The following is a 16,144-nucleotide window of genomic DNA, read 5'->3' as shown; positions in this document are numbered from 1 at the left end:
ACCCCCATCACACCCACCCCCGTCACACCCATCCCAGTCACACCCACAAGTCACACCCCGTCACACCCACCCCATCACACCCACCCCGTCACACCCACCCATCACACCCACCCCCATCACCCCCACCCAGTCACACCCTTCCCCATCATACCCACCCCCATCACACCCACCACATCACACCCACCCAGACACAACCACCCAGTCACACTCACCCAGTCACGCCCACCCCATCACACTCATCCCGTCACACCCACCCCGGTCACACCCACCCGTCACACCCACCCTGTCACACCCAGCCCCATCACACCCACCTAGTCACAACCACCCCGTCACACCCATCCTGTCTCACCCTCCACCACCAAACCGTGCAAACATCTGAAATCATGAGATCGATGCCAAAATATCACAGCTAGTCCCAGTAGCTCAATGCACTGAATCCCTGAAGGGTCTCCTGTCACATCTGCAGGTTTTATTGAAGGATAATTCAGGTCTGCTTCTTCCAAACTGGGATATAACTCATGATTTGGAAATTCCAGAGTCAGAATCAATGAATATACATGTAGGGAGAAATACTTTGTACCCGGAGTGTCTGAAGGACCTCCGACTTACCCTTCCTGGCTTGTTGAAATATCCTTGGCTCTCACACAGTCCCATCACGAGTCTATCAGGAAGTCTCTACTTTGACCTCTAAACCCAAAGCAGGATTCGGATGACTGCTCTGTCAGCCGGTTATTCATTATCTCAGATATCACACATCGGAATTCCATTAACATACCACCCACAAAAAGAGCTCACTCATCAGCCTGGGCTCCTCTCATTTGGGTGACTGTTCCACGGCTTGCCAGGTGCCCTCTTCCTCTGTCTGTGAGCATTGATTCCCATTCCAGCTTGGTTCCGGCTGCACTCTCCAGCAACCATGGTAAGAATCTTCAGCCTAAGCTATGGCGCATGTTGGTAAGAGGGAGACGGAACACATTACTATGAGTAGCTCTGAGTGTTTGTAAGACTGACTGGAATCCAAACGAGGGGTTCAAATTATTTATATAACTTCATTATGTGGAGAGACGAGAGAAGTTGGGATTATTCTGTTAAGAAGAGAGAAGGCAAAAGGGGATTTAATTGAGGTGTTTAAAATCATGAAGGACTTTGATAAAGTGAATAAGAACATAAGAAATAGGAGCAGGAATAGGCCATATAGTCTCTGCAGCCTGCTTTGCCATTCAATAAGATCATGGCTAATCTTTGACCTCAACTCCACTTCCCTAAATCCATATCCATTGAATCCCTTTGTGTCCAAAAATCTATCAATCTCAATCTTGATTGCTCAGTCGATTGAGTATCCACAGCTCTCTGGGGTAAAGAATTCCAAAGATTCATAACCATCTCACTGAAGAAATTTCTCCTCATCTCAGTGCTAAATGGCCCACCCCTTATGCTGAGACGGTGTCGCCTAGTCCTAATCTCTCCAGCCTCTCAGCATCAACCCGGTCAAACCCTTTAGGAATTTTATACAATTCAGTGATCTCACCTCTCATATTTCTAAACTCCAGTGAAAATAGGCCCATTCTATTCAATTGTCATAGAGTCAGTTACAGCATAGAAGGAGGCCATTCAGTCCATCGAATCCATGCTGGCTCTCTGTAGAGCAATCCTGTCAGCCCCACTCCTCCACTCGATCCCCCATCGTCCTGCAAGTTTATTTTCTTCAAGGGGCCATCCAGTTTCCTTTCGAAATCATTGTCTCTGCTTCCACCACCCTTGTGGGCAGCGTGTCACACCCGTGGTCATTGTGCAAATGTTCACCACACACAAGGGATATCCATTTGGATATGCTTTCCACAGCAACTTAATGAAATGATTTGTAAAGTGAAAATCTTTTCACTGGGATGTAGGGCTGGTCATTGGGCGATCTCTCCATCAGGGTGGCAGTGTGTTTTTTTTTCGTTTAGCGATACAGCACTGAAACAGGCCCTTCGGCCCACCGAGTCTGTGCCGACCATCAACCACCCATTTATACTAACGCTACACTAATCCCATATTCCTACCACATCCCCACCTGTCCCTATATTTCCCTACCACCTACCTATACTAGGGGCAATTTATAATGGTCAATTTACCTACCAACCTGCAAGTCTTTGGCACGTGGGAGAAAACCAGAGCACCCGGAGGAAACCCACGCAGACACAGGGAGAACTTGCAAACTCCGCACAGGCAGTACCCAGAATTGAACCCGGGTCACTGGAGCTGTGAGGCTGCGGTGCTAACCAGTGCGCCACTGTGCCGCCCAACTGTGTGACAGTTGAATATAGTCTCACTCAGTTCCTTCCCTGGTCTCTCACAGATTCTGACCAGCTTCATCCAGATTGTTAATGCATTTACCAATCTCAAGATAGATCTTTGAAATTTTCTGACGCTAACAGTCTCTTTTCTGATGGTGTCACTGTGTTCAGTTTGAATGCAATGCTTGTTGAAACATGAAGTTACTGTAACCACCTGAAGATCTATCTGAACTTGTTACCATTGCCACTATCTCAGTCACCAGAGACTCCTTATAGAGCAGGTTAAAACAATTGGTTTTAAAGTAGAGGTGCAGAAACAGTTAATCACTCACTTGGTCACTCAGCCTGGACTGTGACTGAGATGAAAAGCACTAGATTTATAAAATGCTACCTTATTGCTCTTTGTTTGCAGTTTGACCAGTAGCAATGAGTTAAAAGATGACTAATTCACTGAAATTGCAGGCTGAGGAAAAATAGAAACAAATTTCTTGGGAAGAAACAACAAAGAATCATTTATAGAAAGACTTTCATCATAATCAGTTACTTTGACATAAACTTGCTTAAGCAGCAGCCTATTATATACAGAAAGATCCCATAACAGCAATGCAATGAATGGCCTGATAATCTGTTTTGGCACTAGTGTTTAGGTTATCGATTTTACTCAGGATACCAGAATTCCCTGCTCTCCAAGTAGCACCTTGAGATTTTTACATCCAATGGGAAGGACACACGGAGCCTCGGTTTATCAACCTGTAGAGCTTTACTCTGTATCTAACCCCCGTGCTGTACCTGCCCTGGGAGTGTTTGATGGGACAGTGTAGAGGGAGCTTTACTCTGTATCTGACCCCCGTGCTGTACCTGCCCTGGGAGTGTTTGATGGGACAATGTAGAGGGAGCTTTACTCTGTATCTGAACTGTTTTATTTTCTTTTTTTTTTCGTTTTTTTTCTTTTTTTTTCTTTTTATCTAACCCCGTTTTTTTTTTTTTTCTTTTTTTACTTTTTTTTTAAGAGGCATATTGTAGATAGTGTGGAGGGAGCTTTACTCTGTATCTAACCCCCGTGCTGTACCTGTCCTGGGAGTGTTTGATGGGGACAGTGTAGAGGGAGCTTTACTCTGTATCTAACCCCCGTGCTGTACCTGTCCTGGGAGTGTTTGATGGGGACAGTGTAGAGGGAGCTTTACTCTGTATCTAACCCCGTGCTGTACCTGTCCTGGGAGTGTTTGATGGGGACAGTGTAGAGGGAGCTTTACTCTGTATCTAACCCATTTTTTTTTTATCTAACCCTGTTTTTTTTTCCAAGGTGGCCTTTATACCCCAGGCCCCTTTTATATATTCTATGTCGAGGGGGCCTTTATTCCTCAGACCCCCTTTATAAACATACTTATATTTTTTTTAAATAACTTTATTAAAACCAGAAATAAACAAAACTCAAATTAAAATGCCATTCTCGGCGTCGACAATGCACTCCAGTCCCTGCGGTGCCCACCGGTCGCGGAAGGCCTCAAGCGTACCGGCGGACACCGCATGCTCCTTCTCCAGGGACACCCGGGCGCGAACGTAACCGCGGGAGAGGGGCAGGCAATCGGGGAGGACGGAACCCCCGACGACCCGCAGCCTGGACCTGTGAATTGCCACCTTGGCCAGGCCCAGGAGCAGACCGACGAGGAGATCCTCCTCCCGGCCCACGCCCCTCCGCACCGGGTACCCAAAGATCAGGAGCGTGGGACTGAAGTGCAGCCAGAACTTGAGGAGCAGCCCCTTCAGATACTCAAAGAGGGGCTGCAACCTCGCACACTCCATATATACATGGAACACGGACTCGTCCAGGCCGCAGAAAGTACAGGCGGCCTGGGAGTCCGTGAACCTACTTAAACGTTTATTGCACGGGACTGCCCTGTGCAACACCCTCCACCCCAGGTCCCCGATGTAAAGGGGGAAGACTCCCGCATAGAGAGACCTCCATCGGGGATTCCCCTCGCCGCCAGATGGCAACGCGGACCGCCAGGGCGTGTCCGGCCGGCTGACGAGGGCGAGGAAGTGGAGAGTGTGCAGGAGCAGCCCGTACAGGAAACCCCTCCGCGCCGATTGGAATGGCACGGTGGGCATTTCCAAGAGGCGGCTCAGGTTGTGTGGGACCGGCTCCCGAGGAGGGTTTCGGGGCCTGGGTCCGATGAGCAGTTCCGGCCGAGCGGGGGTCAGCTCGGCCGGGAGCGCTCCGCACTCCCGAGCCCCCTCGCCACCCACAGTGAGGGTCGTCCCGGCAGTTTCGGCTACTCCTCCGCCGGCCGGACTGACCCCGGAGTCGGCCGCCCAGGCAGCCGAGGCACTCTCCTCCGCCGGCGGGGGAGCGCCCTGACTGTAGGCGACCATGTTCCAGACTCAGAATAGATCCCAGTAAAGGACAGGCAACTCCCCGTGCTGTACCTGCCCTGGGATGGGGTCAGTGCACCTTCCCCCAGAGTTGGTGCCCCTCAGCTTGAAAAGCACAATATTAAAAATGAAATTTGCAGTCATGTTTTTGAAGCTTCTCCTCTCCCTCATGTCACTTACACAACGTGTGGCCAATTGTTTAAACTGAACCCATTTACTTAATTAAATTGGGAAGGCTGTTTATCACATTTTCTGCAGCCTGTGAACATTGTCCCAGTTTGTTCAATCAAGACAATGAATTTGAAATGGCAGAGGTAACATGAGTGAAATTAACAGCTGCCTCAGCAACTTGTTTCTCAAAGGACACTCTCCATCATTTAATTACACATCTGAAGATTGATTTATTCAGTGAGTCTGATTTACAGAGTAAATTAACAGCTCCCAGTCGGCAGATAGAAACTTCCTCATCGTTTCCCGTTGAGACTGTTCATCTCCACCAAAGTTGCCTTAAAGATGATTCACACAGAGGACTGACAGAGTCTGAGGAACTCATCCCACATAACATGAAGACACTCCATGGTCCCCTTTACACACACTTTAAGCAGGATTTTCAGGCCCTGCAGGGGGTTGGAACAGAAGTGGATGAAGCCCGAAAGTACTGGCAGCAGCTGGCGTGATGGTTTCCCGAAGTTATTCCCGACGTTATTCCCGGCGCCAGGCATTTTTGCGGAGGCGTGTTCAGAGCTAACAGGGCTCCCCACCCCCACATGAATTTTCCAGTCGGCCTCCAGTTTCCCGCACTGGTGGGGCCAGATTAGGTGCCTGGAGGTGAGCACCTGGGAGTAAGCTGGGGTGGGGGTGGTGGTGGTTGGTGTGGGAGCAACATTTCACACAGGCCTAGAGGCCCTCCCTGCCTTCCTAGGGTGAGAGAAGCCATGTCTGGTCCTGTAGAGGGGCTATGCCCAAACCCCCACAGCACCCCCTCCTCCCCCCCACATCAAGAGTGGTGACTTAGCTGCAAGAACCATTTTTAGATGAAAGTTTTAATAATGTTGGAGAGTGGGTGCCTCCATGTTGAAACGCCTTCTCTGTTACTTACCTGTCATCACAGCCTACTGCTCATCTCAAGCTGGAAGGCCTCTGATTGATCCTCTAACTTCAGGAGCCCACATTCCATCCTTAATTGGACAGGGAGCCTTCTCCATGCCAATAAAGGGGATGCCTGCGTGAAAATCCCAAAGAGTAACTGTTTCCGCTCAGAGGCAGGCTCGGGACCTTGAAACAGTCCCAATTTGTTTCCCATCCCGTAGGAAAATTCCAGCCCCTTATTGTGTTGCTTGCTTTAGTTCTGTGATTAATTGCGATGAAAATTTACAGCTCTAAGAACATGTAATCTCAATCAAAGCTGGGATTTTACAAGGTGTCAGCTGTGGCTCAGTGGGTAGCGTCCTCATCCCCAAGGTTGCAGGATCAAGCCACATTCCAGCAATTTGAGCCTGTAACCTAGGCTGAGACTCCAGTGCAGCACTCAGAGAGTGCTGCCCTGTTGGAGGTGCTTTCTTTGATATAAGATGCTAAACTGAGACATCGAGTGACTGTAAAAGCTCCCATAGCACTGTTTTGGAAAAGAGCAGGGGAGATCTGGACAATATTTATCCATTAACCAACATCAGTAAAACAGATTATCTGGTCATGATCACATTGTTGTTTGTGGGATCTTCCTGTGTGCACGTTGGCTGCCATGTGTCCTACAACAGTGACTTCACTTCAAAAGTACTTCATTGGCTGTAAAGCGTTTTGGGGCATCTGCAAGTTGTGAAAAGAATTGAATAAATGCAAATTCTTTCTTTAAACCTCAGGAGAAAGAGCCTTGAGAAAATCTGGGAATAAAGTAATGACTCCAGGCATGAAAAAGCTCCACCAGTAATCCTCCATTCCCCTCGAATGTCATGAGGACCTGGCCAGTCTCGGAGTGTGAAATGGAGCCTCATTTTTAATGCTCCCTCGTCACAAACCTCCCATCATGGCCCAGACGCTATCTCCAGGAGATTGTGTACAATACCTCACAACTCGACTACAAGAACTGGCCAATTTCATGATACTGGGGGTTTGTAGGAATGAGGTTTCACTGAGCTGGTGAATTGTGTGTGCATAACCTTCGTCCCTTCTTCTGACTCTCCTCCTGTTTATGATTTACTCAGGTTCAAGGCACCATGGGCTACGAGTTCCAAAACTGGGCAACCACCTACAGCTGTCATCCAGAGCTATACTTCGAACCCACCTCAGTGGAGGAGGTCCGGCAGGTGAGCAACAGCTTCTGCTCACACATTCACCTCTGCTATCCCACCCAATGGATTGGGAGATGGGAGGGAGGAATTTAGTCACTCGTCAGACAGGAAAATAATTCCACAGTCAGCAAGGGTGCAATGGGAGGATGCAAAACAGTCACTAGCGGGGTATCAATATGCAAGGGGCAATAGTGAGATATCAATGATAAAAAGATCCTGAATTCATACTGTGCCCTTCAGGGTCTCAGCACATCCACAGTTACTGAGTCAAGGCTGATATTTACAGGATATATACAGTGGGAACAGTGAGGTACAGGATATACACACTGGGAAATAGTGATATACCGAATATACACACTGCAGAACAGTGAGTTACAGAATATACACACTGCAGAACAGTGAGTTACAGGATATACACAAAGGGGAGCAGTGAGATACAGGATATACACACTGTTGTAGAGTGAGATATAGGATATACAGATTTGGAACATTGAGACATAGGATATACACACTGGGAAAAAGTGCAATACATGATATAGACACTGGGAAAAATGAGATACAAGGTATACACACTGGAATAGTGAGATACCGGGTACAGATAGTTAGGAATGGAAGTCTCGGACTGTATGCTCCCAGTCTCCCGAGTTATGTGTTTCCAGATTCCCAGATCTGAGCTCAGTGTTCCCAGTATACACACTGGAACAGTGAGATACCGGGTACAGATAGTTAGGAATGGAAGTCTCGGACTGTATGCTCCCAGTCTCTCGAGTTATGTGTTTCCAGATTCCCAGATCTGAGCTCAGTGTTCCCAGTATGCTTCCAGTGAGTGCCAGTCCTGGCTGGAAGCAACAGGTTCTGGGCACATTTCTAAGCAGACAGTTCCTGACACCTAAGTGCTTGACTTGCTGACTAGTTATTAACTGCTTTGCATTCTGCAGATTCTGGAGCTCGCCAAACAGCGTAATAAGCGAGTGAAGACAGTGGGCTGTGGACATTCCCCCTCTGACATTGCATGTACTGACGATTACTTCATCAGGCTCAACAAGATTAACCGGCTTCTCCAGGTAATGTTTAGTAGGCAATTTCAAACTGGAATGCCTTGGTTTTCCCGTCTGTGTTGCCCTATTTTATCCCAGGAACAGTTAGCAGGTGGCCTGCTCCTGGCTTCTGCTCAGGGGCTAGGAGCCTGTGTTGGCATCATGGTGATCGAGCTGGCACACAGTGCTGGTGATTAACCCAAGCCTCAAGGTTGTGTGTTCCAAACATGGAACCTCACTGTGCTCCCTAAAAATATTTAATATAACCACATTGCTCATTCCACTTGAAGCACTGTGAACAGTTCAGGTCTCCATATTATAGAAACGATATAGAGGCACTGGAGAAGTTGAAAGAAAGATTTACTAGAATGGCACCAGAATGGAGAGGTTATACCTATCAGGAAAGATTGAACAGGCTGGGGCTCTTTTCTCTAGAAAACAGAAGGCTGAGGGGTGACCTGACAGAGGTCTTTAAGATTATGAAAGGGTTCAGTAGGATAGACACAGAGAAAATGTTTCCACTTGTGGGGGAGAACAAAACTAGGGGACCATATCTATAAGATAGTCACTAATAAATCCAACAGGGAATTCAGGAGAAATGTCTTTACCCAGAGAATGAGAATATGGAACTCGCTACCACATGGAGTTGTTTAGGCAAATAGCATTGTTTCATTTAAGGGGAACCTGAATAACACATGAGGGAGAAAATAATAGAAAGTTTTGCTGATAAGGTGAGATGAAGAGGGGTGGGAGGAGGCTCGCGTGGAGCTGTTATGAGTGCTTCCATTTTTTTTGGTTAAATCTTTGAGTATTTGTGTTCACACTGAAAAGGAGTCCATGAATTTTTTTTTTTAAAGAGGTCCCCAGCAGGTTTTCTGGACTTGGCTTGTAAGCAAGCCCTTACTGAAAGGCACCTGTTGCAGATAATTACCCAGCTTGTGTTTTTTTTTGACTTGGAGAAAATGTTTACAAAGAAGTGACAGGTCAAGATGTATAGGGGTTAGGAGGCTTGATTCTTGTGACATTGTTTTGGTTTTGCTTTGGACAGTGAGTTGGAGTGTAAACTGCTTAGAAGACAGTAGGTTTATATCTGCCAAGGAACCCCAGCTCATCTCTTTCTCCCTCTTTGAACAAAACCTTGCATGCCCAGTGTATCAGTCTCCTCTTTCCTCCTGTATTCGAAGAATCACTGCACATCAAATGTGTGGGAACTGAAACCCCTATTGGCACATTTCTGCTGTAAGACCTATCTGAAACCTCTGTAGCTGCATTTCTTGGAAAGCCTACTGTCATGCTAGACCCCCTCCTACCAAGAATGAGGCATAATAATTTTGTCATAGGAACATTGATTTGAAAACTGTTGCTGAAGTGAAGAAAGGACTTGTTCAAAAAATCACCAGGCCCCTGGCTGGAAATACATTTTCATGTTAACAGACAGTGCATGTGGAGACAAAGGGGTTACTTCCCTTATCCAATTTAACCTACAATGGACTTCGAGCAACAGGTATTGTGTGTAAGAAGAGACCAGAGAATCCGCAAACAGCTGTGGTCAGCCCAGCTGGTCACATGACTAGCCTGCTTGGCAACCTGTTTCTTTCTGAATTGTACAAACAGTTTGAACTCAGAGTGTCTGTTTGCTCCTGGACTGAAAAGATCTCCTCAGATTAATTATATAATATTCAAGGTGGTCTCCCAGCACCGTTACCAATCTCTTGGGGAACTGGTCAGGAGCGCAGAAATAAGCTTCTGCCTCCATCTTTCAGCAGCTGCAGAGACCACAGGGAGTTGTGCTGGGGGGCACCAAACCCCCAGGTTTCAGGTCTTTCTGCATACTGCGAAAAAATCCCTTGACAAGAGACCACAGAAGAAAATATTGGAGACGAGTGAAGGAGCATGGTATTCAGGGTAAGGTAGGAAATCGAATTTAAAAATTGGTTAGAAAGGGAGCGTATAGGGCATGAGAGCTGTGGGTGTTGCTGGCAAGGCCAGCCTTTATTGCCCATCCCTGTTGCCCTAAGAAAATGGAGATGGACCTTCTTCTTACAAACCGTGTGGTCTTATTATTCTTTGTGGTGGTTTGATACAACTGATTACTGTTAGTCAACCACCATAGTGTAGGACTGGAGTCACAAACAGGCCCAGACTGGGTAAGGACAACCATTTTGACTGCTGCTTGTTTCTGTGTACTAACCTCTTAGGAAAGAGGGCAGCTAATGTTTGGATAACAGTTAAACATTGTTTAGATACAGTCAGCAGTGTCTGGATGGGAACACGAGAGCTCTGAGACAGAGTTGTAGGGGGGAAATTCAACCCCCAACACACCAACTGGGAATCTGAATCCATTCCTGCTGTCCCAAAACAGGAGGTGGGGTGGGGGGAGAGAATCCAGGCCAGAGCCTCTTGTGTGCCCTTTGATCGGGAACTATTCTGATTCCCTCCATTGGCTGCACCACACAAGACCACAGCAAGAGGTCACTGATCAATGTTCTTCCTTTGCAGGTGGATAAGGAGAAGAAGCAGGTGACGGTTGAGGCAGGGATGCTGCTGTCTGATTTGAATGAAAAATTAGTCACGCTCGGATTGGCTCTGTCCAAGTGAGTGACTGAATCAGGGATTATTTCACACAATCAATCTTCCCACACATTCCCCAACTGTCTGCATGGTGCCACTCGGACTGCTGGTCAGTGGTGTCAGAGAGACAGAGGCCTGTGCTGACCAATGAAGATGAAGCATGGCATCTCAACCCAGGCTAGCACCAGCCCTCAATCAGACCACTCCTCAATCTTCTAAATCAAGGGAATACGAGTTAGATTCTATGAAACCTGTCCTTGTAATTCAACCCTTTTAGGTCCGGTCTCATTCTATACTGTACCCCCTCTAAGGTCAATATATCTGTCCTTAGGTGCTGTGCCTGGAACTGAACACAGCTACTCTGGCTGGTGTTTCGGGAGAGCTTTTTATAACTTTGTATTCCAGCATTCTTTAGATAAAGGCCAACATTGCATTAGCCTTTTTTGATTACTTTTTGTATGCATGCTCTAGGTTGTAGTGATTTGTGAACCTGAACCTCCTAAATCTCTCTGCTCCTACAGTTTCTCACCATTTAGAAAATATTCTGATTTGTCTTTCTCTTATCCAAAGTGGGTGACCTCACATTTTCCCACATTAAACTCTTACCACCACAGTTTTTCCCAATCATTTAGCCTGTCTCTGTCTTTTTATAACTCCCGACTCCCATTTATAGAACTCACTATGCCTCCTGACTTGGTGTGATCTGTAAACATGGATATATAACTCGCTATTCCTTCATCCAAGTCATTGATAAATATGGCGAGAGTGGATCGTTAGTAAACCTGTGTCTAGGTTTACTCCCACTTTCTCCCAATTGGATCTGTAAGTGTTTCAGACTGGAGCTCACACTGGACCCTAGCAGCAACCAAACACAAGTCTTTTACCCTCTTCGGGGGAGTAAAGGGGCTGAGTTCAAACCCACATCCCAGAAGTGAGAGGTCGAGTTTCAAACAACCGTATCATCCAATCTCAAATATTACGTTGATCAGGAACAAGACTGTAGACAAGAGTGATCAATAATATATAAATTACTTGTAGTTCTGCCAGAACAGGCTTCCTGAAATCTTGCTGATTAATTAGCTTGCTGTACAGGAGTGTTCGGTTCAGTGAGAGTGAATAATGTGTGTCACACATTAACCTAAATGATTAAAGCCCAGGATACCCCACTGTGGTAACAGCCCCAGTGAAAAATCACCAATTAATTATCACAGCTATGACAAAACTCTTCAGTCAGCAGCTAACAATATTTTACAGCAAAGTTATTAAATAACTGTTAATATTTTATAGTCTGTTTGCTGCAAGTTCTGTACGAAATCACAAGTCATTTAATGACGGACTTTGGCAACTGCCTTGTTGGCAAAACAAGACCTGTTACAAGCGAGTCGCAGTTTTCTCGGGGAGTTTTGGATAAGCCAGACTGGAGGGTGGGATTAATTCTGAGGGAGTGTTACTTTTTTCACAGACTCCCTGACTTCGTCCCCCGCGTTTTGCAGGCCTGAAACAGGCCAAATGTCCTAATATTGGGCGAGTTGTGAGGCCACTTATTCTGCCCTGGGGGTACACTGCCCACCATATTAGTAAAGACCCTTGCATAGGCATCCAGGGCATGTGCCTGAAACAGGCGTTAGGCCCTTCGTGTATGTAAATAAGGTGAACAATGTCTATTTGAGCTCTCCACTGTAAGATTGGTTAGCGACTGAGTGCATCGTACGCAGTACCTGCTGCACTCACAGGCACTGGCAGCCAACTGGAACCCTGAAAGCTAAGTTTTAACCTTAAGGTATTGGAGTTGTGCTCCCTGCTGTCCATTCAACTCAGGAACAGCTACCAACCAGCACTCCCTGCATCCCGTCCCCGAATCCTTCCCCCTCCCTCCCCAGGACTCTGTTCACTCTTCAGCTGGTCTCAAACTGGCTGATCTCACTCCCCGGTGTTGCCACTCTTCAGTTGGGGGCCAGTGAGTTACCCAACATTCCCCAGGAATGAACAAGCAAGACCAGTGGACAATATCCTGACGTTCTGCCTCATTAGCTGGGAGCAGGGAGCACCGCATCATTATCAATCCAATCCCTCGCTCCCTGTGCTGGTCTCCAGTGTATCACAGCAGCAGGAATAGGGCTTGCCAACTCTCCAGGATTGCCTGGAATCTTCAGGAATTGAAGATTTATCTCCTGGATGGGTCTATGAGCAAAACCCCGGGAGCAAAACTATAGGGGCATAAAACAAAGTTTTCTTGGCATTCTTTCAGCACTTTCATTAAAATATTGGAGATTGGAGGGGGAAAGGGCTGTTTGACTGGGTCGGGTGACAGGAGATGGAAGGTCATGTGATGAGACCTCGAGGCATGCATTCAACCAGAGTTGGCAACCCTACCGGAAAATTGAGAGAGTTTAGTGAGTGGTGGAGCTCATCAACTCACAAGGAGCACTGTGTGTTTGACTGTTTCTGTTCTGGAGAAAGCCTCACAATCAGGAGCCCCTAACGGAGTCTGTCCATCATTGTTTGTACACCAAGAGGCCCGAGAAATCTCCCCCAATGGGTGAGTTTTCAGGAGTGAGTCTGTATAGCGTTATTTGACCAGGGTAGGTAACACATTGAACCAGCTTCAGTCCCCACATGTGGGTGCAAGGCAGCACTGCCGACAAACAGAGATCAGATTCACAGCCCTGACTGGCTCCCAGCCTGACAGACACACACAGAGTCTGAGAGCAGTGCCTCATGGGATCGGCAAACTCAGCACTGAGTCTAAACACAAGGGGTGAATGTTGTCAAGTCTGCTGGTAGTGGTGGTGGTGGATGTGGTGGTGTCTGGAGGAGGAGAGCTGAACGGCAGAGTTCAAGGTGCAGAGGTGAAGGTCAGCCAGGTTCCCACTCAACAACAGTGACCAAAAGTGCACAGGTGGGGCTCATCTGCAGTGCTGCATGCAGTAGAATAGCCACCACAGTTTATCCTGGATGATGGCCATTGGAGCAAGATATTCAGAGGGAGCCCTGCCCTTGGACCCAGCAGAGCTAATCTCTGGAGGGTGCGGGAAAGAGGAGAACAAACCAGGTGAGGGGTGAATGCAGGCAGGGATGGAAGGGTCTGATGAAAGTGGGGTAACAGTTAAGCAGGGGGCAATGGCCCTTGGAGCCACCACAGAGAGGGTGCAGACAGCTGGGAGTAACCAGACACCCTGTACGGTCAGCTTGCTCCAAAGCTTTGGCTGCAATATCTGTGTTCAATGTATTTAACTGCCTATCTAATAAAACAGCACAAAGGACTTCAAACAGCATCTGAAATAAGAAGTAATAGGTTTTGATTTCTGCTAACTCTTAGATTCAGTATAATCCCTGGGCACTGATCAATCACGGTAAATATATATTACATCATGTTTCCACATAAACTGGAAGGATTACACAGTCGGTAAATCAGCTGTATTGATCTCCAGGAGGGGGTGGGGACCTGGGTGAAGAGTTAGGCTGAGTGCCTGAGCTTAGTCTCACTTTACAACATGTCTCATGCACAAACAATGACACCTTTATTGGTCGTATTCAATGTTGTGCAGTTTTATATGAGTGTGTGTGAATGCGGATGTGTGTGAGTGTGGGTGTGTGTGTGGGGGGGTGCGGTTGATGTGTGTATGTGTGGGTGTATTTGCAGGTGTGTACATTGAGTGTGTGTGTGAGTGTGTGAGTATGGGTGTGTGTGTGTATTTGCAGGTGTGTGCATTGAGTGTGTGTATGAGTGTGTGTGTGAGTGTGTGAGTATGGGTGTGTGTGTGTATTTGCAGGTGTGTGCATTGACTCTGTGTGTGGGGGTGGTGTGTGGGTGTGTGTATGTGTGGGTGTATTTGTGGGTGTGTACATTAAGTGTGTAAGTGGGGGTGTGTATAGTGTGGTTTAGCCATACATCTTGTTCCATGTCTCGACTCTGAGGGGTTTGAAGGTAAGAATTTTTCGGGGCTCAGTCTACAGCACTGTAAACTGTCCCAGGCTAGGGGCAAGAGGAGGTCATTCAGCCCCTTGAGCCTGTTCAATCAGATCATGGCTGATCTGTTCCTCAACTCCATTTATCTGTCTTTGCTCTATATTCCTTACTATCTTTACCCAACCAAAACCTATCAATCTCGGTCTCGAAAGCTCCAATTGGTCCCACATCTACAGTTTTTTGGGAGACAGAGTTCCAGATTTCCAATATCCTTTGTATGAGGAAGTGTTTCCTGAATAGCCTAGCTTTAATTTTAAGATTGTGCCCCCTTTTTCTTGATTTCTCCACCAGAGGTAATAGTTTGCAAGTACCCTATCAACTCTTTTTATCATTTTAAACCCCAATTCAATCACCCTCAAACTTCTAAGCTCAGAATCCAAGGCTTGTTTCCAACACCTGCCCTCATAACCTCCCACTGTACAGTTAGAATTTGATCTAATTAGGATGTGTTTATAGTAACGGTGTTCTTTGTTGCTCTTTCAGTATCGGTGCTGTATCTGATGTAACTATTGGTGGTGTGATTGGAACTGGGACTCACAGCACTGGCATACAACATGGCATTTTGGCTACACAGGTACCAGCCCCACTCCGTGCTTTTAATGTATATATTGTCAGATTGTAGAACTCAAACCCAGGCCAGACTAATTCCACATGTCACTGTGAACTCGGACACAGAAAGCAGCTTTGCGTGTGTTGTGTCTGCATTGCAACCTATTCAAATAAAATCAGAAAATATCTCAGCTGGTCAGGCAGCATCTGTGGAGAGAGAAACAAAGTTAATGTCTCAGGTCGATGTCCCTTCATCAGAACTGGTTTGTGGCACAGGTTCCCTAGCAGATACTATTGATTCATTCCATGCAAATTAGATTTCATTCAGCAAATAATATTTTGGGACACACTCTGTGAGTAATTTGAGACCTGACGTGTGCTGAGTGGAGCTGGGCAGGAACAGGTGACTTTGGATCCATGATTCCCGAAGTTCTCCAGTGAGATGGGGGGGAGGAGTGGAATTCTTTCCTCATATCTGAGTTTTTTCTTTCATTCATAGCATGTGGGCAACACTGGCTAGGCCAGCATTTGTTGCCCATTCCCTAATTGCCCTTGAGAGGGTAGTGGTGAGCTCCCTTCTTGACAACTGAGTGGCTTGCTAGGCCATTTCAGAGGGCAGTTAAGAGTCAACCACTGGGCCAGACCAGGTAAGAATGGCTCACTACCTTCCCTAAAGGGCATTAATGAGCCAGAGGAGGTTTTACGACAATTCAGTATTTACCTGGTCAACATCATAGATAGATTTTTTTTTGTAAATTCCAGATTTATTTCATTAATTGAATTTAAATTTCCCAGCAGCCATGGTGGGATTTAAACTCATGTCTCTAGATTATTAGTCCAAGCCACTGGATTACTAATCCACTAACATAACCACTATGCTATTATTCCTAGCAAAGTTATAGGTTAATTGATGGGGATTGATCACTGTGACTAGTCAACAACTTCATTATCACTGTATCATGTAACTACCAGGATAGCAGAAGATAACCTAGTTGGAGCTTGATCTTCTATCATTGAGGAATTCCTGCGATCCTATTCTGAACCATGGGCCAATGTTTATTGACCTCGAAAGACCCT

At 46.7% G+C, this 16,144-nt stretch overlaps 1 protein-coding gene and 1 long non-coding RNA gene across 3 annotated transcripts in view; one reads left to right on the top strand and one right to left on the bottom strand.

Annotated features, from left to right (window-relative positions):
• Positions 1-1,755, bottom strand: part of LOC137376654 (uncharacterized) — a 46,417-nt gene extending 44,662 nt beyond the window's left edge. The window contains exons 1-2 of the long non-coding RNA XR_010976289.1: positions 1,529-1,755; positions 610-1,085 (exon numbers count right to left, since the gene is read on the bottom strand). This is a non-coding gene — a long non-coding RNA (uncharacterized lncRNA). The remainder of the gene's footprint in view (positions 1-609; positions 1,086-1,528) is intronic.
• LOC137376653 (L-gulonolactone oxidase) overlaps positions 794-16,144 on the top strand; it is a 51,965-nt gene continuing 36,614 nt past the window's right edge. For both annotated transcript variants that reach the window (XM_068045617.1, XM_068045616.1), the window contains exons 1-5: positions 794-919; positions 6,854-6,955; positions 7,879-8,004; positions 10,477-10,571; positions 15,002-15,092. In XM_068045617.1, coding sequence (XP_067901718.1) covers positions 917-919; positions 6,854-6,955; positions 7,879-8,004; positions 10,477-10,571; positions 15,002-15,092 — 417 coding nt within the window. In that variant the 5' untranslated portion in view covers positions 794-916. The remainder of the gene's footprint in view (positions 920-6,853; positions 6,956-7,878; positions 8,005-10,476; positions 10,572-15,001; positions 15,093-16,144) is intronic.

This window comes from Heterodontus francisci, chromosome 13 (assembly GCF_036365525.1).
Source record: "Heterodontus francisci isolate sHetFra1 chromosome 13, sHetFra1.hap1, whole genome shotgun sequence".
NCBI classification, from domain to species: Eukaryota; Metazoa; Chordata; class Chondrichthyes; order Heterodontiformes; family Heterodontidae; genus Heterodontus; species Heterodontus francisci.
Note: the sequence above shows the minus strand (reverse complement) of the source record. Positions and strands in the feature narration are given on the sequence as shown.